The following is a 24636-nucleotide window of genomic DNA, read 5'->3' as shown; positions in this document are numbered from 1 at the left end:
TGACCAATGTCCCTTTGGGTCAATATTGTTTGTAGACCAGTGTTGCAATTATTCCAAATCAATTGCACCTTAAATATATTTTTTCTTTCTGTTGATGCCCACAACGAAGGAGTTGATTATTATGGCACATCTGCAATTATATACATATATGTGATAAATGTTCATTTGTGATATAGGACTTGGGCATTGATTCTGACACTTGTGTTGAGCTTTTAGAAGAAAATATTGTTATCTTTTACCTCTACAATTTATCATGATAAACAATAGTTTATTGGGATATTTTTTTTACAATTATAGGGAACACATTTAACACTTCTTTATAAGAAGAATTGTTATCCAAGACACATAAATAGTGCATTATCAGCCAACTGATGTATTGCTCACTTACTTCCCTTGATGAACACTAACAGAGTCATTTGTATTGATCATTTTTTTAGGGTTGCAGAGGGAGAGTTACTAATGGTAGCCATCATTTGTCTGTTGGAAAGCTTGCTGTCTACAGTCACGATGGTTAACTCCATTGCTTATATTGAGGTAATGCAATGCATGAATTTCACTCGGGTCTTTGAAATGATATACTTTTATCTCCTTTGAACTAAAGAATCATGTGTGCACAGTGAAATGTGCAGGAGATGGAGAGAGAGAGAGAGAGAGAGAGAGAGAGAGAGAGAGAGAGAGAGAGAGAGAGAGAGAGCATGTGAATGTTACAGAAAGACACTGCAGTAAAGGTGAGTATGGATTTGACCAAAGTTAGGATTTATATTTTCATTTCAGTTTTAGGAAATCAGTTGGATATAAGAAGAATATTCCCTATCTCTAAATTTACGGTGACACATCTAGATGGAATCCAAAACTTTGGATGAATGTCTTAAATAGGAAGATGTTTGTATTTTTTACTCAAATAGTAATTTAGAGTTAATAAAGAGTGGGACACTAAAAAGGGTCCAATGCAAATGGGCCTTCTAAATTCAACTCCGGTCCCCAAATTTTGAAATTTATATGAGCTCAATGCCGGGCAAACCCTAGAAATAAAAATAGTTAAAATACAGACCCCCTGTGAAGGATTATTTATGAGAACAATTTCTTCCATCTTTCACAGCTCCACGCTATAGCTGAAGCCAAGGGTCAGACCATGGCGGCCATCTTGTCTCAGTTCAAGCAGCCTGTGTGTAAGTTCCTGGTAGAGGCCATGCACGATGCGGTCCAGTCCTGGTCTCAGAACCAGTCCGAGACCCAGGACCAGGACAAGGACCCGTGCCTGGAAACCATCACAAAGGTTTCAAATGCATTCGGATTCAAGGATTTGGAGACATTCTATGAGGTGAGTTAAAGGAAGAAATGCAAGAATCACTTGCAAAAGTGAAAAATTGTTCTGCTTGACATTAATAATGCTTTTTTTAAATACTGAAAATCCTTTATATTTAAAGACAGGGCATCTTACTGACATCGCTACACCACTATAATGTATTCTCAATTGCAAAATCTTTTGGCATCATCACGCACGCATCATGCAGTTGGTGATGCATTGTGAAACGTGGATGTCGACACATCGGGACATTGTGAGCAGGAGATGAAAGTTTACGTAAATCTGAATTAGTTTCAGTAGAATACCCTGCCTTTAATATTGTTCATGTACAGTATACTACCTTGACTAATTCCATTACAAATTTCAATGTATGAATAATGAATAAAATGCTGATAAAATCTACATTGGTTAGGAGAATTGTTTCTTTTATTGAATATCATCTATTTTGACGGTACATGTATTTTGGTAGTGTTTGTGGTGGGGTGACGATCGCTCAAGGTGGTGTTCTGCCCAACATTACGGTTATTTCAATAAAGGAAAATATTAGGTTTTACTTATTGAAGATTATTTCTCACCTTAATCAGTGACATACAACAAACACACAATGTGAGAAATTAACCAAGCATATACACTGTAGAGTATTCTGTCAATTAAGTATTTCTTATCGAGTAACTTATCCCTCTTTCATTCACAATCAAACAGCGTACATTGGAGTTCCTGTTACCTCACATTGTCAGTAAAGCCAGCGCTGAGGCTAGTGTTCTACTCAAAGCCCTGGCAAGGACATTGAAAATAGTAAGTACACCTAGGAAAGCAGAATAGTGATAACCTACATATAAATGAAACATTCTGCATTTGTCTCTTGTAAAATAAGCACAGGCCTGCAAATCGAAATTAGGATATTTATATATAAACATTGTAAAATTATTGTTTTGGTAATTGACGGAATATTAAAGGGAATCTGTGAATGCTTTCTTGGCATCGGAATTCCATATTGTGTTCCGTATTCTGTGTATGTTTTATGATTATAATTATGAAATGTCTTGAATCTCTCTCTCTTTCTTGAAATAAGTGTGTCGTGTATTTCATCCTCTTTATGATACAAGTTTATACAAATGAATATGGAATTTTTGTTTCACAGGAAAGGTTGATTTTTTTGTTTTGTTTTTTTTGTTTTTTGTACAGAGTCACAGAGAGATGTTGGTTGAGAATTTTAAGTTCATTTTCTCTTACTTGGTGAGAACCCAAGGCAAGACTGAGCTGGAAAAGGCTTTGCACTACATTCAGGTAGATACGATCTTCAAGTATTGTCATTCAATTCTTTTCTTTTAGAAAATTGAAAGGTTGTTTTAAAATTATTTGTGATGATTTTTCAATATTAAACTTGTGAATGATGAAATGGAAATTCCATTTATGTTTGAATGCTACCAAAATATATGTTTATTTATTTCTTTCCGAAACAGCTAAAAAAAAAATTGAAGGAAATTCCATGAGTATACCCAGAAGTTATTTTTTGGAGGGTGTCACTTTCAAAATCTGTTTCTGTCCGTTTGCAAAGTTAATAATTTTATTTTGTCAGTACTTTTCTTCACAATTACATATACATCTGAAAAACAATACTTTAATTCTTTACTCTCATTATAAATACATTTACCTTGATAAACTTTAGTATGTAATCAGTGAATAAAAAGATATATTGTAAAACCAGTTTTTGGTAATTGTCATTGTTTAACTTATGCTTGTTTTAATGCTTCTATTTTAAATTGTTTGATGTATAGAGTGAGACTGAGATTGAATTAGGACGGCTTCTCAGGATGGATTATCAGAGTCTTCATAATGAACTTCTCTTGCATCTCAGCCATAACTACTCGCAGGTGAGATTTGGAGTGATGTCACTTTGTTTCACAAAAAAAAAAACCTGGCACTTTGGAAGTACTGAAAATCATATTATGTCTTGAGGGGGATTTTGACAAATTCATGATAACAGAAACCCTTGAATTTTTACCTACAAATCTGTGACATGTGCAATATTTTGTATTTTGCATGTTTTTAAACTTGAGTGTGGATAATAAAAATGAAATGAAGTGTCTTTTATTTCATCAATAATACTTCAATTTTGTCAAGGCAGAATTAGATTTGGAATTGGCATTGGCTCAAACAGGAAAAGATGAAACATCTTGAGGTTAAATTTGAATAGATATAGGTATGAATTCCAGTGTGAGTAGACATTTACATAGTAGCAAGTGTTTCTACTGGTGTTATTACTTGTGTGAGTTTCCCAAGAGAGAGGTTAACATCTACCTCCACAAGTACATAATGTCTTTCCACATTTGAAATGTTAAGGCCATTACTCAATCATTGGTTATTCCTATTCACAAATTTCAAATGGTTGTAACAAACCGCGTGCTTTCTGTTGTAGGTGTTCAGCGGCCTTGCAATGCTAGCATCCCGTGATGATGCCTACAAGGGACCTCGTCCAATCACACACCCAGCAGACATGGCTGACTTCCTACAGCCCAGACTCCTGGGAATCTTAGCCTTCTTTGACTCTCAGCTCCTCAACAGTAGGATACCCATTCAAGACAAGAAACTGGTGAGAAAAGTTGGAAGAGAAAATCGTTTTTGGTACATCTATCAGGAATGCCAGTTTTCAGGCAAAAGCCTAAATTCAGGCCCTAGCGATTTATTTTCAGGCCATAGTTTAGGTCTTTTTGTGTACAAAATAGCAAATTTTAGGTGATTTTTCAGGCCCTCTGATCAATTCTAACTGGCATCACTGATCTATACTCTGGGGCGTTACTTACTGGATTACAATGAAAGTATTTTCTGTTTTCATAGGCATTACTCTTTTCTGGAGTGTACTGCATTGAAGTGTTACTTAGTTTTTGGTGTGCCAAAGTATTGAAATGGATATAGCAGGAAGAAGAATCTGCTCCAATTACAAGATAGACTGACTTTAAAGGTTGGTTAAGAAATTTGGAGAAGGGTGACAAAAAGGTGGGAGATACAGGCTAATGCACAGGTATGACACAAATTGTACATTTACATGGGGTTTGAAAGGCTACACCAACACGTAACTTGACACATATCGAGAAATATAAATGACATTAGAATGTGTAATATTTGTATTTCTAGGCATTAGAGAGTCTAGTATGCATCATGAAGCTGATGGGACCTAGGCACATCACAGGGGTGAGAGTCAAGGTCATGACTACACTGAAGATTGGTCTCCGCTACAAGGAACATGGATTCCCTGCACTCTCCTGCAAGGCATGGGACTGCTTCGTGCACAGGTTAGTCAACATTCTGTCCTCACGTACTAGCATCAAGATTGTGGAATGGTCTTCCCCAAATCCTTCACTCTTGTCACCAGTTATCCACTTTCAGAACTCAACTAAAGACATACATGTACCTATTTTAGATTGCTTACAATTAGTCACTGCTTTTTTTTCTTTCCCAGTTAGATTCATAAACAGACATTTTTGGTAGTTGTTCAGTCTCATCAGCGCCTTTGATTAGGCAACTAGATATTGGTGCTTTATAAATACCTGGATTGGATTGGATTGGATATTCCAGATCAAATAAAGGATAATGAGTTCATGAAAGACTGCCAACAGAGGATAACTACATGTACAAGGGGTACATTTCAACTATAATCGGGAACATCTAGGATTGATCAGAATTGTTTTCGGATCAGTTTTGGATGCAATTGCTTCATCTGTTCAAGAGGAGGCTGATCTTATGTGTGTTCTTGATCTCAACAGATTTACTTTACTGATCGTGTCCATTTTATTACTTTTGCTGAGTAGGAATAAACCCGTCACCTATAACTATTGAATTCCCTTGTTCCCAATAATTTGAACCTATTGACTACTGAATTCTCGCAGTCCCATAGGCTTTAAACAGGAGCTACCAGTTTCTGTATAATGGCAATGGGTTTATACAGGAAACACTAATTCAGTGTCAATGAGTTAAATGATGTTAAACCAAATTTTAAAAAATTCTCTGTTTGTTTGTGTTTATTTTCTTTAATATTTGTCTACTTTTATTCAATTACATTTTTATATTAACTATTAATTGTCAATACTCTCCTGCATGATGAGCCTTCATAATACCTTAATAAATGCTGGATAATTTCTTTGTTGACAGTGTTGATGCCTCCTCCCTTGGTCCGATGTTGAGTCAGGTCATCGTGACCCTCCTCCCACTCCTCAACCAGCTACCTCAACAAGTCAGTACTATCATACACACTCTCATCATTGACAATAGGTAAGTCGCAATCATTTTTGAAAAGAAAATGGGGTCTCTAATAGAGAGCTCATTTTCTTTGTGAGTTTTTTTGTTCATCAACTTTGTTGTACTTTGGCGTCAATGTAGCATGTAAATGAAGACCATTTCGCCATGCCCACCTCACCATGCTCCTATTGCTTTTAATATTGTATAAACTTGTATTTTGTTTATTTTTTAGTCCATTGCATATGTATAGCAATTTGTTTCATATTATAACAGGCCTGATAAAAACCCGATTTAAATCAGTTTCCCGATTTTTTTAAATTTTTCCCGATTTTTTCCCGATTTTTTTTTCTTCACTATTTTATCCTGATTTTCCCGATTTCCCTCTTATTGTCTCTATTCTTCCCTATTTTGCCCTGTTTTTTCCAAATTTTGTCCCAATTTTCTTACTCGAAAGGGGGGAATGTTGTTAGATACCATTTTTTCCCTGCGAATCCTCTTCTTTTTTTTTTTTACTCAAAGGGGGCGTGGTTGAGGGGAAAACAAAAAACCCATTTTTGTTTTTAGTGCTCACTATCACCCCTGTATAAGCACGCTAATTTAGCAGCTCTCATTATGTGCTACATCAAGATGAATAATCCAGAGAATGTGGATTGGTAAATGTATGATGTTCAACTGTGCAGCGTTTCACGAAACCATCATAAGTACAAGTTTGCCGACAACCCTTTGGAACGTGTGTATGCAATATAGGACGATATTCAATTGGATGCCAGTGAACTTGTATACCGGTATATGACAATTTCATGAAATGATGCCCTGCTTGTGGAGATGTTGTACTGCAGTTGGAAACTACAATGAAAGTGCACTTTACTCAGTACCTAAGGAATAGGATTAGACTATTTGGCTTCAATGTTCATTTATGATTTTTCTCATTTGATGATTCATCTCAGAGATGCATTTAGTGACCGATTCAATGAGATCTACTTCCTCCCGGACATTCCCGAGCTACAAGAGGTCAACGCACTATTGAAGGAGCACAGGGAAGACCCATCCAGCCAACCTGACCTTCGAACCCTGCTGAAGAGGTCACTTAAAGGGGTCAGTCATGAGAGTGTGGATGTCAGAATCCATGCTCTCTCCAATCTCAGGGACCTGCTTCAAACAAACCAGGTAATCACCCTCACATGCATCCTTTATTTGAGTTTGTATTACAAAAAAGGTACATGGTTGATGATATGAATGCCCATTATTGTTATTGTTTATGATGTGTAATAATTTTATTGAAGCACATTGTTATTCACATATTTATGAATCAGAATAAGCAGTTTCTTTGACTTTGTGTACATTATTTCTACCATTGTTTTCTATCTGTTTGTATTTTTATTTCTCTATAAAATCCAACCTCCAGTTTTGGTTGCAATAAAGAAATGATAATTAAAACAAAAAACAAAAACAGTAGACTTGATTATATGCTTGCAGAATAAGTGGAAAGAGGGGGGGGGGGGGTCTTATTATCAAGCATTTTGTATTATCCACAAGAGGAATGTACAAATAAATATGTTTTGAAAAAGGTTAGGAGATAGTATTTCAAATTATTACAGTAATAGGAATTCATTACGTGATTTAAGATGTACCAGGAGATATACATGTAAGGGTGCAGGGTAAACTTTGAAGATTCATTTTTTATTCTCTTTTCAGAGTTGTCTTCATGAGTATGTAATGGGCAGTGAGACAGTGGCACCAGTCATAAATGAGCTCGTTTCAGTGGTAAGTTGAACTATCATTCAGTGATTTTATTTGCATATGATAATGCATACTCGTAGTACATTTTACATTCAGCACATTGTCAAAGAAAAGTACCGGTAGGCCTATTTCGGTTGCAAATTCTAAATGGGGATGTATGTTAACAGAAAAATCAGTATTCCTTGGTTATTTGTTCTTTGCTATTAAAGAAGACAAACCTAATCAAATAATAACATTGTGCTATTTGACTGAAGTGATATTCAATGTTTTCAGAGGAAATTATCTACACTTTTAGAGAACCCTTATTAGAACCTGTTGGTGAATGCCTGGGTGTGCCATTAGCTACCTGTAATAACTGTCTGAAAGACTTATCTGTAGTATCATATATTCTTGCGACCCCCATCTGGCCATTCAGTATACCATTGATTCCTTCCTGTAGCTCCTATCTGGATGTCATGATTCTGATCATAAAGCCAAGAACCTGTTTGGTGTATGCCTGGGTGTGCTGGGAGCAATAGACCCTGGCAGGCTAGATTTGAGCACCACGTCTAAGAAAGCTGAAATGTCCAAGTTTCATGTAAGTACATCAGTTGCTTGTCAGATTTATTTCAGGGATTAGCAATGTTACAGCTGCAGATAGCAAACAAAAAAAAGAAACTGGGGAAAGGGAAACTTAGGAGGAATGAAATACAATTAATGGGATAAGAGAAGAAAACAACAGTCTTTGTTGTAAAAAAAAATTAAAGCATTGAAACTATAAGCTATATTGTTTTCACACACAGAGAAAGACAGTAATCCTGGGTTTGCATGATGCTGAATCTTGTGCTTCATTATGTGGTTTGTTCAGAATAAATGTCTAGCTTTAAAAAAAAAAGTCATACTCTAACTTCTGAGCTGACATTTTCATGGTTTTGTGCTTTGTACCCTCTCCACCCCCTCCCCCTCCCCCCCCTCTCCCCCCCCCTTCTCTCTCTCTGTCTCTCACTCTCTCTCTGTCTCTCTCCGACATACAGGCTAGTGTTGAGGACATGCACTTTGCATTTGACCTGATCAATGACCTTGTCAGAGCATTCCTAGCTGCAGCTGATCCCAGGTCACAGGACTGCTCTGCATATGCCATTCAGGAAATGCTCCAGATATTTGAGTGCAGGGGTGTCAGCAAAGATGGGTTAGTCTTTCATTTTTTCTTTTTGTCTCTAGTGAAATGAGTTTTAGGAAAATTAAATGATTATTTTGTTGGTGCATGATCAGTGAAGTTACCTATTAGATGAGCTTTTGCTTCTCTGAGACATCTTTCAGACTAGCGTGGGTGCTAAATGACAGATGCTACTGTGTTGACATATAGTCACAGTTGATGCTGTGACAGCATGGCAGGGGGCAGTAGCTCATGTTTGTTGACTGATTCTGTATAGTTCTATAACTTTTTCTGGCCACACCGATAAATTCGATAATCTTTTAGTGGTTTTGAGGTTCTTTTGATTCTAAAGTGTTTTTTTATTCAGTCGGTGATCAAGGATTAGCCCAATAGATAGATGTGCATTGTATTGCTCTGCACAGTGTTGTAGCAAACATGTACATGGACATATTTGCCAAGGTTCAATCAACGTCACTATAATATAAAGAACAAGCATGGTCACCAGCCACTTTTGTGCAGAAGAACCTCATAGAGGGTCTTGATAAGCTTTGCGTTACAGCTTTTCAGATAAGAAGGAATGATCAATTCCACCCTTGAGCAATTAGATGCAGCGCCATCTGTTGGAGCCTTCCGTAATCGACTGCAGACGGTTGGTGACAGTGGCTAGCCTTCCTCCATCCTGTACATGAGCTTGTAAATATTTGTAAATAAACTGTATTCTAACGTAAATAGCACTTGATGGACGTAAATTGCGGTTAACACAACAGAATCTTCAGTAAATTGAAGGAGGCAGACTTAATCAGAAGGAGAAGACTTATAAATTTATTAGGACGGCTCGATGATGACCCTAATGACCAAACAACCCAGTTATCAAGAAGAAACTGTTAACATTTATCTTTTTCTCTAGACCTGGCCGGCAACTCTGGCAGCGATTCCCTGAACACATCCAGGAGATCTTATCCCCCCTCCAAAACACCAAGTACATTCCTTCTGCAGCTTCAGCTATCAGCAAAGTGACTGTTCATCCTATCTACCGCAGTAAGAAGGCTAAGACCTTCAAAGACTGGGTCTGTACCTGGACCAGTTACTTAGTCACAAAGGTAAAAGAAACATGGTTTGATTATTGAAGGATAAAGCTCTGATGAATTTGCCTGGTTATTGAAATTCTTTGGTATTTTGTTATTCTTTGATAATGGTAGATGATTGAGTTCAAATGTGTCAGGAGCATATTTGCTTACATTTTAAAAAATTCTCAAGAACAGTACATACAATTTTTAAAAACCTTTTGGTGAGTCAGAAACTATCACTTTCTTTTAAACCATCTATCATTTCAAATGTATACACAACGTAAATATGTCCTTTAACGTTTAAGAAATTTTCTGAGTGTCTTTTATGAAAAGAAAGAACTAAATGTTATGACATTTGATACTGTAGAGATTAATATTCTGTACTAATAATTTAACAATGTTATTATGTATACTATTTTGGCACAGCTATCAATCTCTAATGTTTAAGAGTTTTTACGATTGTAGAAAATATTTTAAAGTTAGAATTCAGTCACACTGCCAAGCAACTCTAAACCATCCAACTTTTGGCCATTCAGTGTAATGCCATATATTTGTCGGCCAGATGTTGGGCTTGTCAATGTAACCATTCCTCTGAATTTCAAGAAATGTTGTTTTTCCTGTTTATGTCCCAAGGTTAAAGCCAGCAAACCTGGTCGTATCTTCCGAGCATGCAGTATGATCATCAAGCATGACATCCATACAGCTATGTTCCTACTTCCCTACACACTACTCTATGCACTACTCGACTCAAATGATGATGACAAGCAAGAGGTTTGAAACTCATAGTGTTTCTACAGTAATTTTTGCATCCGTTTGAAGCATTCATTGGTCAAACATCTACTTGTAGATCGTATTCATAATTTAACATTTTATCTATTACTTTTACAGTCAGCCATTAGCCTTTCGACTGTTGAATTCTCTTCTTCACAGTCCTCTGGCTCCTGTAGCCAATGGGTCAGTTAAATATATATCAAATTTTTTGACATGATTTATTTGTTGCTTCAGTGAATGATATGCACATTTGTCTGACCCTGCGTATTTGATCTTCGATTGTATCTTCCTGTCCTGTATGAAACTATGGTTATGCAGAGCAATTGAGATGAAATCATATAAGCATATACTTTACTTTAGGTAGAGCTGGGACAATATATGAAGATTATACATGACTTGACATGACAATACAAATTTATATTAAGTACTATACATTGTTATTGTTAAGAGGACTTTGCCTGTAACAGTGAACTGAAACATCAGCATCAAATCTCTTGAATTCCAGATTCAGAATGAGATTTTAGCTGTACTGACCCACGCAGAGAAAGTAGAAGACCAGCGATCCAGTGAAGATCGCCCCATGAGCGCTCAGACGGTCTTCTCCGTTCTAGATCACCTGACTAACTGGAAGAGACAACGCATGCAGATCCTACAGGCTGCAAAGAGTAGGCGTGGGGCAAGCAACTCGAGTAAGCCTTCCTTATCAATTCACCCATGGAAAGGGTCTCAAGTAACGATATGTAAATAATCATAACAATAATATTCTGTGTTTATATAGCGCTCAATACAATACGATGTGCCTTAGCGCTTTACAGATATATTATTACCCCGGCTTTCACAAGATTTTTTTTGTAGAAATATTTTGATAAGTGTTCTTTCAGTATTAAGATTTTTCCCAAAAATGATTCAGAAAATCTAAGTCCCTGAATCAGTAGAACCAAATATAAATCTCTGCTGCTTAATTGTTAATTCCAGCAATATATCAAATCCATATCTATGCTTTTCTGCTGTTTTTAATGGCATATATCCATTTTCCCTACTGTTTTGTATGGCAAATATTATTTAACATATAAATACAATGGTCTTTGATTTTCCTTACACATTGTAGGTGAATTAGCCTCTGTAGAGAGATACCTTGAGTGTGTGAAGGTTTTCCTTCAAGAGATTCCGCAGGACATCCTAGCGAGAGCCTCCTTTAACTGCCGAGCCTATGCCAGATCTCTCATGCACTTTGAGTCGTACATAACGTCAAACAATCAAGATGTGCAGAACCATCTGGGTTTCCTGCAGGTATGCATTACCCCCTCCCCCCCCCTCCCTCTGAGGATTCAACTGCTAATAGCGAGTCATTTGATTGAGTTGAGATATGAATTACAGACTATTGTTCATTTAGTTATCCGACTGAATACCAAGCCAGAGAATATTCAGAGTACAAATTCATGTGTCATACCAAAATCAAATTCAGTGGGTTAAGTATATGTGCTTCAAAAACTTCGATATTTTCTAAGATAAATGTATTATACATGTATGTTATCAAGCTTGAACTAGTGTGACATACATGTGACCTTCATCAGTTGCTTCCTCTCTTTATCAAAAAAAAAAAAAAATTAAAATAAAAGCAGTGTATTCTACTGCAGAGATGCCAACCCTCCCGATTTTATCGGGAGGCTCCCGATAATTCACCCCAACTCCCGACCTTACGATCACCATCCTTATCCTCCCGATTTATTAAAAAAAAAAAAAAAAAAAAAATGATTTTTTTTTTTTTTTTTTTTTTTTTTTTTTTTTTTTTTTTTTATTATGATTTTTTTTGGAGGGCGCTTATCAGTATATATATCTGTGAATTGAAAGAGAAATATCATCTGCTAACTTAAGCATGTAATAATTCCACTATGTTAAAAGACAAATTAAGAGTAGCGAAAGATTGTTTCAGCATATGGATCGCCGTAACCAATGCGTGGATATTGCCACAGAATCCAAATGGCGGAAAATCAGCAAAATAAGACCAGGAAATGGTCTCGGAAGTATAAGACCGAATACAGTATCAAGTACCTGTGTAATCGGAAGTCTGAAAGTAATTCATCATGCATTTTGTACAATTTTTATGTTATTTAAAAAAAAAGGGGGAATTATTTAACTAAATACACATGTAAAATGCTCCAAAATAAGGCTCAGATTGCACCAGAGAGCATCTAGAACCCCAGAGCTTCCAGGGCCCTAAGGCGGGCCCTGGACCCCGGCCGCATGTGTCGGGCGCTACGCGCTCGAGATGTGCGCTACGCGCTCGAGATGTGCGCTACGCGCACATTAATTGGTGTCGATTACAAATCCTCCCTATTTCTGATTTCCAAAAGTTGGCATCTCTGCTACTGACACTACTCCAGATTTATGTATACTATGACCTGCTCCTCACAATGTACTGATGTGTCGACAGCCATGTCCCACAACGCATCACCAACTGGATTACGCGCTTGTGATGATATCCTGGGTACAGGAACTATAAAATTGCTCTATGTACACTTTCACCAATAGATGCCACAAATATGTCAATTGAAAATACATTACAGCAGTGGTAGCGATGTCTGTTAAATACCAAGCCTTTCAGATAGACTTTCAACATTTTTCTGCAGACTGAAGAAGAATAAATGCCAGCTTTTGGTGTCAATGTCTGTATTTAGGGTTTTTGTAGATAGTTACTGATAAAAATGGAAGATTCTAACTGTCCTATTTGATGTTACTCCTTCATCTAGAAACTGTACATAGCCATGGATGAGCCTGATGGTGTGTTAGGGGTGTCTGCTATCAGACTACAAGAACCTAGCTTCAGGGAACAGATCCATGATCATGAAAGCACAGGTATGGTTTTATCAGGCTGCACATTCAAAATTCATTCAAGTCGTGTGATGGTGATGCATCTGAAATATCAAGAGATACATGTATACTCTTAAAATGGCTTACCGTTCTTAACTATGGTTTCTTGATAACAGCATTAATTAGTTCAATGTCACAATGTGACAAGTGTTTTGCTCTATATGGCAGTCCAGAGGTTTATTTCTTTGTGAACTACATTATAAGATTAAACAGAAAAATCATCTGTGTGTCTATATTTCAGTCTTATTGCCACGTTTTTTTAGATTATTCAGATTCAACTTACAAAAAATTAACGATGTTATGATTTTTTTTTAGATTAAAAAATAATCAGAGGCATAAAATCATGAAAGTAGTGAAGTCAATCATGTCTATTAAGGTCATCCAAGGGAAACAGAAAAAGACACCACTGTGGAGATGGCCTTTCTAGACAAGTTCAACAAAACACACATTTCTTCTCAAGGTTGACAAATTACATGGCCACTATAGACGGGTGGCCTATGTAGAGAGGTGGCCACTAAGACAGGTTAGACTGGTGTATTTAACTTGATGAATTCCTTCAAATCATTGATCCATCTTAATATTCAGGTAACCTCCAGGATGCAGTGGCTTGCTATGAGAGAGCCACTCAGCTAGAGACAGGAGAGATGGGTCATCATAAAGGACTGGTCAGATGTCTGCTGGACCTTGGTCAGCTCAACACAGGATTGGTTCATGTCAATGGGGTACTCTCTCAAAGGTATGAGTGACGGTCACATTAATAATGATGTCAGAGGGAATACATTGTGTAGATAATTAAAAAAATTCTGAATTATCAAGCTTGCATGAGGTGAAGAGAAATTGAAAGGATGTAAGGAAGAAAGGACTTGAAAAAAAGAGGGTGACCTAGGAACGGGAACGTGTCATTCATGTTTCCTCTAGAAAATAGCTTACTCAAGAGGTTGTGTTCTGATAATGTAATAGACCATGATTGCCTCTTTATCAAAATACCAACAAGTTCAGAAATTGCGGTTGGTGACTGGCTTTTACAATCAATATTTCTTCATAATTAAACAAAAAAAACATTGTTTGACGTAATGATATATATTTATAGGGATACAATATTCTACGATACTAATCCTAATTTAGAACATGAAATCTTGTTTTTCCCTCTATTTATTAAAGTAGTTCTGGAAACTCAATGTTGGTATAGAGAAGAATATTTACAGACATTCTGTTCATCCCTCTCTACTGCAGATCAGACTGGTCAAGCCAACTGAATTCCTATCGAGTAGAAGCATGCTGGAAGCTCGCTAAATGGGATGATCTAGAATCCAACCTTAAACATGAAGGACATAACAGTGATTGGAACATCCTCCTCGGCAAGACATTGCTTGCTGTAAGAGAAGGGGTATGTAACCATTTCTTACAGTGTCCAACTAATTCACCTTATTGCCTACATGAACAGAGTGATTAAGTATTATGCCAGTGAAAATGAGAGAGTTTACCTGTCAAAAATTTAAAGAAAGTTTGATAACATTTTAAATAAAAATATATTGTAATTTTTTTAGTCTGCCATGTTAAAAGAAATTTCATTTTCTTATACATCTGGTGTCACAGACGAGAATCTCCGGCCGTGTCAGATCTCCAGCATATTCACATGTAGTCTCATTCCCCAGACTCACTTCAGATTTTCTTTTTTGATCATTTCTAAAAATAAAAAAGACAAGAGGATACAGTGTAAAACAAAAATGATTCAACGATCTGATGTTATGACACTCAAACATATATTCATGTTTTTATTTGGACATCTGACGCAGCCAGAGATTTTTGCTTGTGACACCGGATTGATTTGTAACTTATGGAACTGGTACAACTTTTATATACATGTACCTACAGGTATCATTTGTTATGCATTGTAATCAGTGTGCTGGATATTTTATTGATATATTTGACTTACTCAGAACCAGGACGAGTTTCAAACTCAGTTGCAGTTAGCCAGAAGTGCTCAGATGGGACCACTCTCAGCTGCAAGCATGGAGAAAGGCTCTTATCAAAGAGCCTATGAATACATAGCAAGGTAGGATCTGTATGAAAACCCCTTTCTCCAAAGATATATATCTTAATCATTCTATAATTTTCATATTAATGTTCATATTTAGATTCTGCAACTTATGTCCTTATTGCTCAGAAATGATCATTGTTTGATCTGCTGAGGCTTGTAGGACACATGCTCCAGCAAAAAATTGCTATGCAGTTGAATTTTTTTACACTTCCCTACCCAACCCATATACCAAAATTAGACTAACCTTTATCCTAACCTTAAACCTGAGCCAATACCCAATGGAGACTCTAACCCTAACCATATATCTTGATGCAAGTAGCAATTGCTCCTAGAGCAAATGCAGACCCTTTTTCAGAGAGCCGGAAGGGTGTTCAACTCAAGTACCTTGACATAAATTTTAAGCTCCTTCTGGCTTTTGACAGACAATCTTTTAGAAGGGTGTGAGGATGGGAGATAAAACCCAATAGAAGCTCAAACCCTAACCATATATCTTTGATGCAAGTGGCAATTGCTCTTTGAGCAAATACAGACCCTTTTGCAGAGAGCCAGAAGTATAAGCTCCTTCTGGCTTTTAACAGACAATCTTTTAGAAGGGTGTGAGGATGGAGTTAGTTGAACATAGATGTAGCAACCCTTCCATAATAATCCCCTCTTTATTGTATGCCTCATGTTGCAGACTGCACATGCTCTGTGACCTGGATCTAGGGGTCACCAACCTCCTAGGTTTCTCTGCTGGGGGTGACAGTAAGAACCAATCACAAGCCGAGTTGATGGAGTGGTGGGATGCTAGGCAAACCATGGCTCAATCCTCATTCAGAACACAAGAACCAATGCTGTGTCTACGAAGGAGTATACTGGGTCTCAACAACAAGTAAGACACATTCTTACAAAATGCATCTGTGTAAATTTAGAAAAACTATTGTTTGTCTCAATATTTCATGCAGAACAAAGTTTAAAAATCAGCTGAGATGATGTTTAAAAAAAATAGTTGTGTCAAATATTTTAATAATGTTTGAAATATCAAATAGAAACTGATGTGTAGTTCTAAGATGCCTATGCTTATTATGAAGCTAGTGGAATTTCCCTATTGAAATTAAAAGTATAAGTATTGAAGGTAAATATTTTGATGCAATGAGTAATATTTGTTTGTGTTTTTATCTTTGCTACTGCATGAATTAGAAGTCAAATGCAGACAATCAAAAGCTTATAGAAAGGTAGTATAGCTTGAATTTTTAGGCCCTGTCTTTTAAAGAGATGCGATCGATCTATATCAATTACAAGTTTGCATTTCTCTATCTCTTATGTACATATTTGCGATTGATATTAATCACAAATAAGTTGCGGTTAGTCGCAACTGTTTATAAGACAGGGCCCTTGAAACACTAAACCATCGCTGCCAGTGAGTTCGAATTTGAAATAAATGTAATGGTTTCTTTCAGTCCTATCAACTCCGAGGGAACAGGGCTCAACAAGGACATTGGTTACTGCTGGCTGAAGAGTGCCAAAGTTGCAAGAAAGTGAGTTTTATGAGTAGTTTATTTGATAATTTCTTTTTCTAATAATTGATGTGTACCGTACTACAGTTTGTTTAGTTATCAGTGTAAATGTTCATCTACTTTAGCTTTTTCATTGTAAATATATGTATAAATAGGTACATTCACTTATTAGTTCATTTGTTTGTCTGATTTAAAATGAATAGTTTCCATGCAGACATACATGTAGATGTATATTTGAAATAAACTAATATGAAATTGTATTTCAGAAATATTATTACCGCCATTACATGTCAATGCACTTACTTAATTTCATTGAAAGTTGTCCAGGTAAGAAGCTAAGGAAGTGATAAATGGATTCAATGGATATAAATGCATGACTCTACTTTATGAAAATAAATTTGTTAATTTTTTCTTCACAGGGCTGGCCATCTTCAGGGTGCCTATAGCTCTCTACTCAATGCTGGTCTCTACTCCTTACCAGATCTCTGCATCGAGAAAGCAAAATGGCTCTGGGGGAAGGTAAATAATATCTTGTTTTCTTCCACCGTTGATCAGATATTAGTTTTTTTAAAAACTTTAAAAAAAGGAGGGATTATACCACCCTGCATGGTCACTGACGGGTGGTTATCTAATCAAATCAGCTCTCAATTAACGTCAGAAAAAGGGGATCATGGGGAACCAACGGATACTGAGGCATTGTTTGCTATACAGAGGGCGCTAGTAGATACAAGTAGTGCAGTCCTGCTGTAATGGGTTAACTTGTCACTGTTGTCATGACTTACCTTGTCACCAGTTTTAATATATATCATTATGCAACTCAGCGGTTTCTGTAATATGTAAAACATCTCTTTCTGTACAGGGTGATTGTCATCAAGCATTGATCGACTTGCAGAAGGGCGTGGCCAAACACTTCTCCAAGGGCAACCGTCTACAGAATGACAAGTCCGCCGAGGCAAAAGCACAGAGACTAGCCCATGCAAAGGTAATTAGTATGTTTTGTGTTAATTAATTTTATTTGAATAGTAGATATATAGTAAATCTTTACGGAACCTCAAGATTGAATATATTGATTGTGTATGATCTATTCTCATTTGTTTTGAAATGATTTTATAACACCATAGAATGATTGCTGCTGTTGAGGTAATGAAATTAAGGTAATTCAAAGGCTTCAGGAATTGATGAAATATGTAGGGGGAAAGGGAAATAATGGCATATTACATGTATGTCATTAAAATCCCTCACTTTAATTAATATCCAACCAGATAGCACAAGTTAAATTGATTTTTTTAAACAACAAAAAGCAGACAGTATAATCAAGAGGAGCTACAATAAGCAGTTGTTTTCATTACACCCCTTTTGATGGAAATTGAATGTGAAAGTTTTGTTAATTACATGTTTTCCTACTATCATTTTTGATTTATTTCAATTTTGTCTTTTGTTTTAAGGCCTTGCTTCTTGTAGGACGTTTCATGGAGGACACAGCCAAGTTTGAGAGTAACTCTGTGATGAAACAATACATGTCGGTCACTGAGGTCAACTCAGAATGGGAGGATGGTCACTTCTATCTGGCCAAGTACTATGACCGGCTCATGCTCAGCTTTGCTGATAGACCAGAGAAGGCTGGGTAGGTCTCATAAGATTGTTTGCGACTGTGGAAATAGTCAGTCGGTTTTAAGCTTACCTTGTGTTCTTAGAGAGGAAGTACATGTATATAAGTGAACTCACAATTCCCTAAAGATTTTTTTCATGAAAGATGTAGGATAAGGATTCGGGAGTGATTTTGTTTTAGGTTTGGATTAAGGTTTAGGTATAGTCACGGATCCAGGGTTAGGGTTAAGGTCATGGAATTTGCAAATAAGACATAAATAATTGAAGTAGATGACAGTGCAACTGTTGCAGGAGCATGTATCAGACAATCTGATGGTGTAGCAGCTTTCCATTTTTGTTTAAACATGCCACTTCCCAGAAGTTTGATTAATTTCCCCACATTTCCCTCGCTTCAACTTTCAGAGAGTTTGTAGTACACGTCCTGAAAAACTTTGGTCAGTCTTTGATGTGTGTTAACCAGTACATCTATATTATTAGTTTTTGCCATGCCTACTCATTCCCATTGTGGTTTTTATTTTAAAATAATTTTTTCTTCTTTTTTCTATAATATGATTTTTCATATTTTCCCTCAACTTTCAGAGAGTTTGTTGTACACGTCGTGAAGAACTTTGGTCAATCTCTGATGTATGGTAACCAGTACATCTACCAGTCTATGCCACGCCTACTCACTCTCTGGTTAGACTACGGTGCTCACGTCTCAGACCTAGAGAAAGGCAACAAGGTCAACAAGGCTGCACAGGTCATGGCTAAGCTCCATAAGGTAAGTGCAGTCAAACCTGTCTATAGCAACCACCCAAGGGAAACACAAAAAGATATCTTTGTAGACAGGTTCCTTTAGTTCACGTTTTAATGAGAAACCGTTTTCAAGGGAAACAAATTAATGTGGTCTTTGTAGACAGGTGGTCACTAAAGCAGGTTTGACTGTATTATGTTGTCATCGAAGAATAGATGATGATAATAATAATATTCTGGTTTCATATAGCACTTAATACTTAGATGATGTCTCTAAACGCTATCAAATTTATATTAACTAACCCTCATCATCGGATTCAGGCTTACCCACAGGCAGTGTATGCACATTCTCCACTCCCTGGGAAGCATTCCAGCCATACGCCATTTAACAGACACTCACATTGCTGAGCAAGCTACAGTGACTTTTGCATCCTACCGGGTACCCATCTGGCACCTGGGTGGAGAGTGGCAAGTACGGATTAATGTCTTGCCAAAGGACATTAGTACTGAGCTGGGATGCAAACCCTTAACCCTTGGACTCGAACCACTATACCACAATACCTCCTGAATGTGTCATGTATCCGGGAGAAAGATACAAATTGATTCATGTTTTCACATGCCTTGACTACATCTGCATGTACATCTTCATCAACACACTTCAGTTCCTACTGACATCCTTCTCTCAACTTGTCTTTCATATTATCTTCTTTGCAGATCATCGCTGAGTTCACAGATAAACTAGCCCCATACCAGTTTCTGACATCCTTTTCTCAACTTGTCTTTCATATTATTTTCTTTGCAGATCATTGCTGAATTCACAGATAAGCTAGCCCCATACCAGTTTCTGACATCCTTCTCTCAACTCATCTCCAGGATCTGTCACTCACACAAAGAAGTTTCCCTTCAGCTACAGGTAAGGCGATGTAGTCTGGTTAGGTAGAAAATATTGGCTTGTCTGCACTTATATGTACAACACTGCCCGTACATATTTACATAGACTATTACGTTGGGGATTTACTATTAAGATGTATACAGTTAAATGTGATAATTGTTGTTTTCACAGATGTCTATCAGCCATAAATTTGTTTGTATGGCATGTCCATTGTTCAACTTTATTTGACAAATTGGACACAGTTTAGGATAAGTAGGCTCTTATATGAGAATTATGTTAAATGTACTGAATTATCACTGTTTCACCCATTTTCTTTTTTTGTGGGGGGGGGGGGGGGGGTATTAATGTCAATCTATACCTAATATATTGTATTCTTCATGCAACATGAATGATTGGATTAGACTGGAGGGAGTGTTGTCTTTAAATTGTTTTATACATGTTCATGTATGGTTTGTTGTGAATTAAATCTTTGTTACAGGAGATCATCGCTAGGGTTCTTGTGGCATTCCCACAGCAAGCTGTGTGGATGTCAATGGCTGTCTCTAAGGTAATCATAGTCTACTTCTCAAACTTAAGTTCAAGTTAGGGAGAGAAAGTGATAGTGTATCTCATGTTACTTAAAAATCGGTTGATATTTCATAAAAATTTATATCTGGGTTTAGTATTGAGCACTGATTCTCAAGAAAGTAAGTCAATTCTCGGTCACTTGCCACTGCTCCTGTTTGTAAATGTTTGTTTTACTTCACGGTCATTACTAACATAATTAAAAGCTTAGATTACTTAGTTATTGGATGAGCATGGTAATCTACATTGATCGCAGTTTGTTTCAAATTTTGATAATTATTCTAAGGTTTTACTTGAGATTAAAAAGCTAACATTTTGTATTTGGCAAGTGAATTTTTTGAAATTCCTGTTTGTTATTTGCAGAGTTCATATCAAATGAGGCAAAGAAGATGTGCTGAAATCTTCAGTCGGGCAAAGGCGCTGGATAAGAAGCTGCAAAAATTCATCCATGTAAGTAAAGTTGTTATTCTATTATGAAATATATCCCCCAAAATAGGTTGGTTTTCAGCAGTAGAACGTAGAGGTAATGTTCACAACAGTGATGATTAGGTCGATTTCAATGTGATTTATTTTGTCCATATTATGTTTTCAGCTCATCATAAATAAGTTAACAAAATAAATATTTGTAAAAGTACACTATATTTTCTTTGCCATTGAGATTGTTGAAAAGACGACCATTTACGTGTACATACATATTTGATTGCTTTGCATGAAACAAGCCATTCATATGACAAATGAAACATCATAAATGTGTTGAAGTTGTTCTACTTGTTGAAATTCTATAATGTGTAGGTATAAAATGTTTGCAAATTTTGGCAAGAGATACACAAATGTCTAATGGAAAGTACTACTGAAGAAACATGGTTGAGAATGTCTGTTCTCTTCTTTTTTCAAGGTAAGCAACAAAAAATTATTGTAAAAGATGAATTGTCACAAAAGATTTTGTAGGTACTTTCAGTTTCTCTTAATCATTTCTCCCTTTCTTGCATTTTTAAAATCCTGATCACCTACTGTAGGATGCTATCAAGCTGACCGATAGACTACTAGATCTGTGTAACAGACAGGTGGATTCAGGATGTCAGAGACTCAGTATCAACAGCGATTTCAGATCACTCAAGAGACTCCTTGCTGATAGGTAAGTTATACCTGATTCTTATTTATATTTGCTCATTTTGGTAAACATGTACTATGTCATGAAAAGCTTTGTTACTGATTAAATATTCCTGCCTCTGTAATTTGAAGGCAAAATTAAGATCTCTGCTCAAGAAGGGAGTCAAAACATTCTTTGTCGACTTCACAGATTAATTTTTTTTGCAAAATGCATGGTGTAGCAATAACAAAATTATTGATCCCTTTAGTACTCTCATAACCTGTTGACTACTGAGTTCTTTCATTCCCATAAGCTTAATACAGGAGCCAACTGGTTCCATTGGGCCAGGGGTTTAAGGTGTATGTTGTAACTTGTAAATGCTAATAAAGGCGCCAAACTCTTTACCACTTTAATAGGAATAACTAATGAAGCTACAGCCAAACCTTTCTTAGGGGCCACCTCTCTATAAGAGCCACCTGTCTATATTGATCACCCATATTGCCTCCCTCTAGAACTAAATGTGTGATGAAGAACCTTTCTATAATGACCATCTGTCTACAGTGGCCACCTTTGGTGTTTCCCATGGGTGGCCCTGAGGTTTGACTGTTCACAAAAATTGTTTTTAATTGTTAGGAATATTATCTTATTGCAGCAACTTCAGCAAGATTATTGTCCCTCTGCAGTCGGCCATGACGGTCACCCTACCAAGCAGTCAGTCAGTTCACCATACCCATGACCCCTTCCCACTGACTGAGGTCTATATCATTGGCTTTGATGATACGGTAAGTTTTTAAAACTGCTCAGATATGATTTTCTTCTCTTTCATGGGGCTCTCTGTGACAAGGTTTTTACAACTGATGATCCAACCCTGTTAGAGTGAAATGAATGATTAACGATACACACTACATGTATTTACACAATATATAATGTTCTTATAATTTAATCAGCAAGGGCTTATGCAAGAATCATTGTTCATCTTCTCTTGCATAATGCTTTAAAGCCCGTCTGTACTAGTTTGCCAGGAGGGATTAGACCACATAGTGTGGTCACTGACAGGTGGCTATCTCATCAACTCAGCTCTCAATTAACATAAGAAAAAGAAGATTATTGGGGACCAACAAGCACCGCTTAGGCATTGTATTCTATATAGAGGGAGCAAGTAGCTACAAGTAGTACAGTAGGGCTTTAATACTGTATGCCGTATAAAGACAAGGCTGTTTTTTGCTCTTTACTCTCTTTATCCAGGAGCCACAATTGGGTAGCTCTTAAAAAGATATTCCTTGAACGCTTTTTGATGGCAGCTGTTATTAAAAAAATCATGGTCTAAAGGGTGTAAATCCAATTGCTTTAATGTCCACAAAATGTAAAGGTAAGTTGTCTTATCAGGTGATGGTATCTGATTGTACAATTGATGTGTATCTCTTCACAATGCAGGTTGAAGTGCTGCCATCTCTACAGAGACCCAAGAAGATTGGTATACAGGGCAGTGATGGCAGACTCTATGTCATGATGTGTAAACCCAAGGTAATGTTAATAGGGTGAAAGCTTGTAGGCATTGATCTAAAATCATGAATGGGGAGAGGTACATAGTTGCACATGGCGGAGGAAGGATGGGGAGAAGTGGGGATGGGAACTACCGATACCAAAGACGATGGCCAGGGTAGGGATGGTAGGCTCAATGTTATGATGTTTAAACGAAAGGTAAGGTTTATAGTGAAGAGAGTTTTAAGGGTTAAAATGAGGGAGGGGTAAGGGTAGGGGACTACAGATATCAAAGAAAGGGAAGGATAGGAAGGGATAGGGAAATATCCTCACTACCATTTTGTGTTACTATGTCATCATGTATGAACAAATTTACAAATAGTTTACACGAGAATGAAGCAATATACATATAGACAGTGTTTACAAACATACTTGGCTTTCACATGTCTGTCACGTTTTGCATTTACCCTGTTGCTTGTGGTCCATTGAACTTTTCATTGCATATTAAGAGGACATACCTGTATTATGGATTCCTCTGTGTATTCCCAAACTGTTATCTTAAATGTGAGCACCATACAACCTTTGCAGGATGATCTAAGGAAAGACAATCGTCTGATGGAGTTCAATGGTATCATCAACAAGTGCCTCAGAAAGAATGTGGAGTCTAGGAGGAGAGAGCTCTATATCAGAACATACGTAAGTTTGTATTTCTTTGCCTATTATCATTGAGTTTGTATAAGTGCTTCTTAATGAGCCTGAGCAATCTCAAGCTTGAGAAAATTAGATCAACACTTCTGGGTAGATTTTAAAGTTTGTGAACGATGGTTTAATATTTCTACTCCCAAGAGTTTGCATGAAAGGCAATGACAGCCTTCATTAATACTTCTCTGTTCTCTCTTTCTCTCTCTCTTTTTGGGAGAGGGAAGGAGGGGGCAGGGGTTCAGTGGCAAGGGCAGATGAATGTAGTCTGAATAATTGAAGTACTGCTGTTTGTTTTCAGATCAGAATCTGCTAATTAAGAGTATGCTCATTCCTGACTATTTCAGTCACAAGACCTATCACATAACCTATTATACAATGTTATACACCTAACTTAAGAAATCCAGCCATCTGATTGTTCGAAATCGCATTCATAAACTTTAACTATTCCTGTAAAATTCCAGGTAAAATTCCAAACCCATGTAATAGTTTTAAAAAATAGTTCTAAAATCCCAGTAACCATGGTTACCCATAGGTTTACATGTTAAAAATGGTTCGAGCGATCGAGGATACCGTACGTGTGCGAAGAACTTATCGGTCGGTATTTTCATACAAGACAAGACAATTCCAAACAAGACAAAAATGGCTAAAGAAACTCTCCCAAGATTTCAACTTATCAAATGCAAGACTCGCTGACAGCAAGAACAACAAAAAGGGTACGTGAAATTATCCATAAACATGTTCGTTTAGTTGCTGAAAAAGCATAGACGTAGACGAAAATAGATCTGATCACGCACCCGATGTTGTGTGTTAAAATTCTTCCCATAGAGATTGCACGCAATGCAGTCTCTGTGCAGTCTACGTGCATTGCGCGACCATGCAAAAAAAGTCTTTTTTTCAATTCGA

The 24636-nt window shown here is 36.9% G+C and overlaps 1 protein-coding gene across 1 annotated transcript in view; it reads left to right on the top strand.

Annotated features, from left to right (window-relative positions):
• The window catches only part of LOC763088 (serine/threonine-protein kinase ATR-like), a 31503-nt gene that overhangs the window by 156 nt on the left and 6711 nt on the right, over positions 1 to 24636 (top strand). The window contains exons 2-34 of the mRNA XM_030976879.1: positions 438 to 534; positions 1100 to 1321; positions 2009 to 2101; positions 2492 to 2593; positions 3085 to 3180; positions 3726 to 3899; positions 4442 to 4599; positions 5456 to 5575; positions 6490 to 6709; positions 7238 to 7306; positions 7722 to 7859; positions 8296 to 8450; positions 9325 to 9517; positions 10118 to 10255; positions 10761 to 10944; positions 11364 to 11545; positions 13006 to 13111; positions 13712 to 13862; positions 14360 to 14513; positions 15067 to 15182; positions 15844 to 16038; positions 16607 to 16684; positions 17083 to 17182; positions 17523 to 17645; positions 18109 to 18287; positions 18851 to 19031; positions 19806 to 19916; positions 20374 to 20442; positions 20823 to 20909; positions 21476 to 21594; positions 22202 to 22331; positions 22984 to 23073; positions 23620 to 23727. Coding sequence (XP_030832739.1) covers positions 460 to 534; positions 1100 to 1321; positions 2009 to 2101; positions 2492 to 2593; positions 3085 to 3180; positions 3726 to 3899; positions 4442 to 4599; positions 5456 to 5575; positions 6490 to 6709; positions 7238 to 7306; positions 7722 to 7859; positions 8296 to 8450; positions 9325 to 9517; positions 10118 to 10255; positions 10761 to 10944; positions 11364 to 11545; positions 13006 to 13111; positions 13712 to 13862; positions 14360 to 14513; positions 15067 to 15182; positions 15844 to 16038; positions 16607 to 16684; positions 17083 to 17182; positions 17523 to 17645; positions 18109 to 18287; positions 18851 to 19031; positions 19806 to 19916; positions 20374 to 20442; positions 20823 to 20909; positions 21476 to 21594; positions 22202 to 22331; positions 22984 to 23073; positions 23620 to 23727 — 4416 coding nt within the window. The 5' untranslated portion in view covers positions 438 to 459. The remainder of the gene's footprint in view (positions 1 to 437; positions 535 to 1099; positions 1322 to 2008; positions 2102 to 2491; positions 2594 to 3084; positions 3181 to 3725; positions 3900 to 4441; positions 4600 to 5455; positions 5576 to 6489; positions 6710 to 7237; positions 7307 to 7721; positions 7860 to 8295; positions 8451 to 9324; positions 9518 to 10117; positions 10256 to 10760; positions 10945 to 11363; positions 11546 to 13005; positions 13112 to 13711; positions 13863 to 14359; positions 14514 to 15066; positions 15183 to 15843; positions 16039 to 16606; positions 16685 to 17082; positions 17183 to 17522; positions 17646 to 18108; positions 18288 to 18850; positions 19032 to 19805; positions 19917 to 20373; positions 20443 to 20822; positions 20910 to 21475; positions 21595 to 22201; positions 22332 to 22983; positions 23074 to 23619; positions 23728 to 24636) is intronic.

This window comes from Strongylocentrotus purpuratus, unplaced genomic scaffold (genome assembly GCF_000002235.5).
Source record: "Strongylocentrotus purpuratus isolate Spur 01 unplaced genomic scaffold, Spur_5.0 spur5_scaffold_9, whole genome shotgun sequence".
NCBI classification, from domain to species: domain Eukaryota; kingdom Metazoa; phylum Echinodermata; class Echinoidea; order Camarodonta; family Strongylocentrotidae; genus Strongylocentrotus; species Strongylocentrotus purpuratus.
Note: the sequence above shows the minus strand (reverse complement) of the source record. Positions and strands in the feature narration are given on the sequence as shown.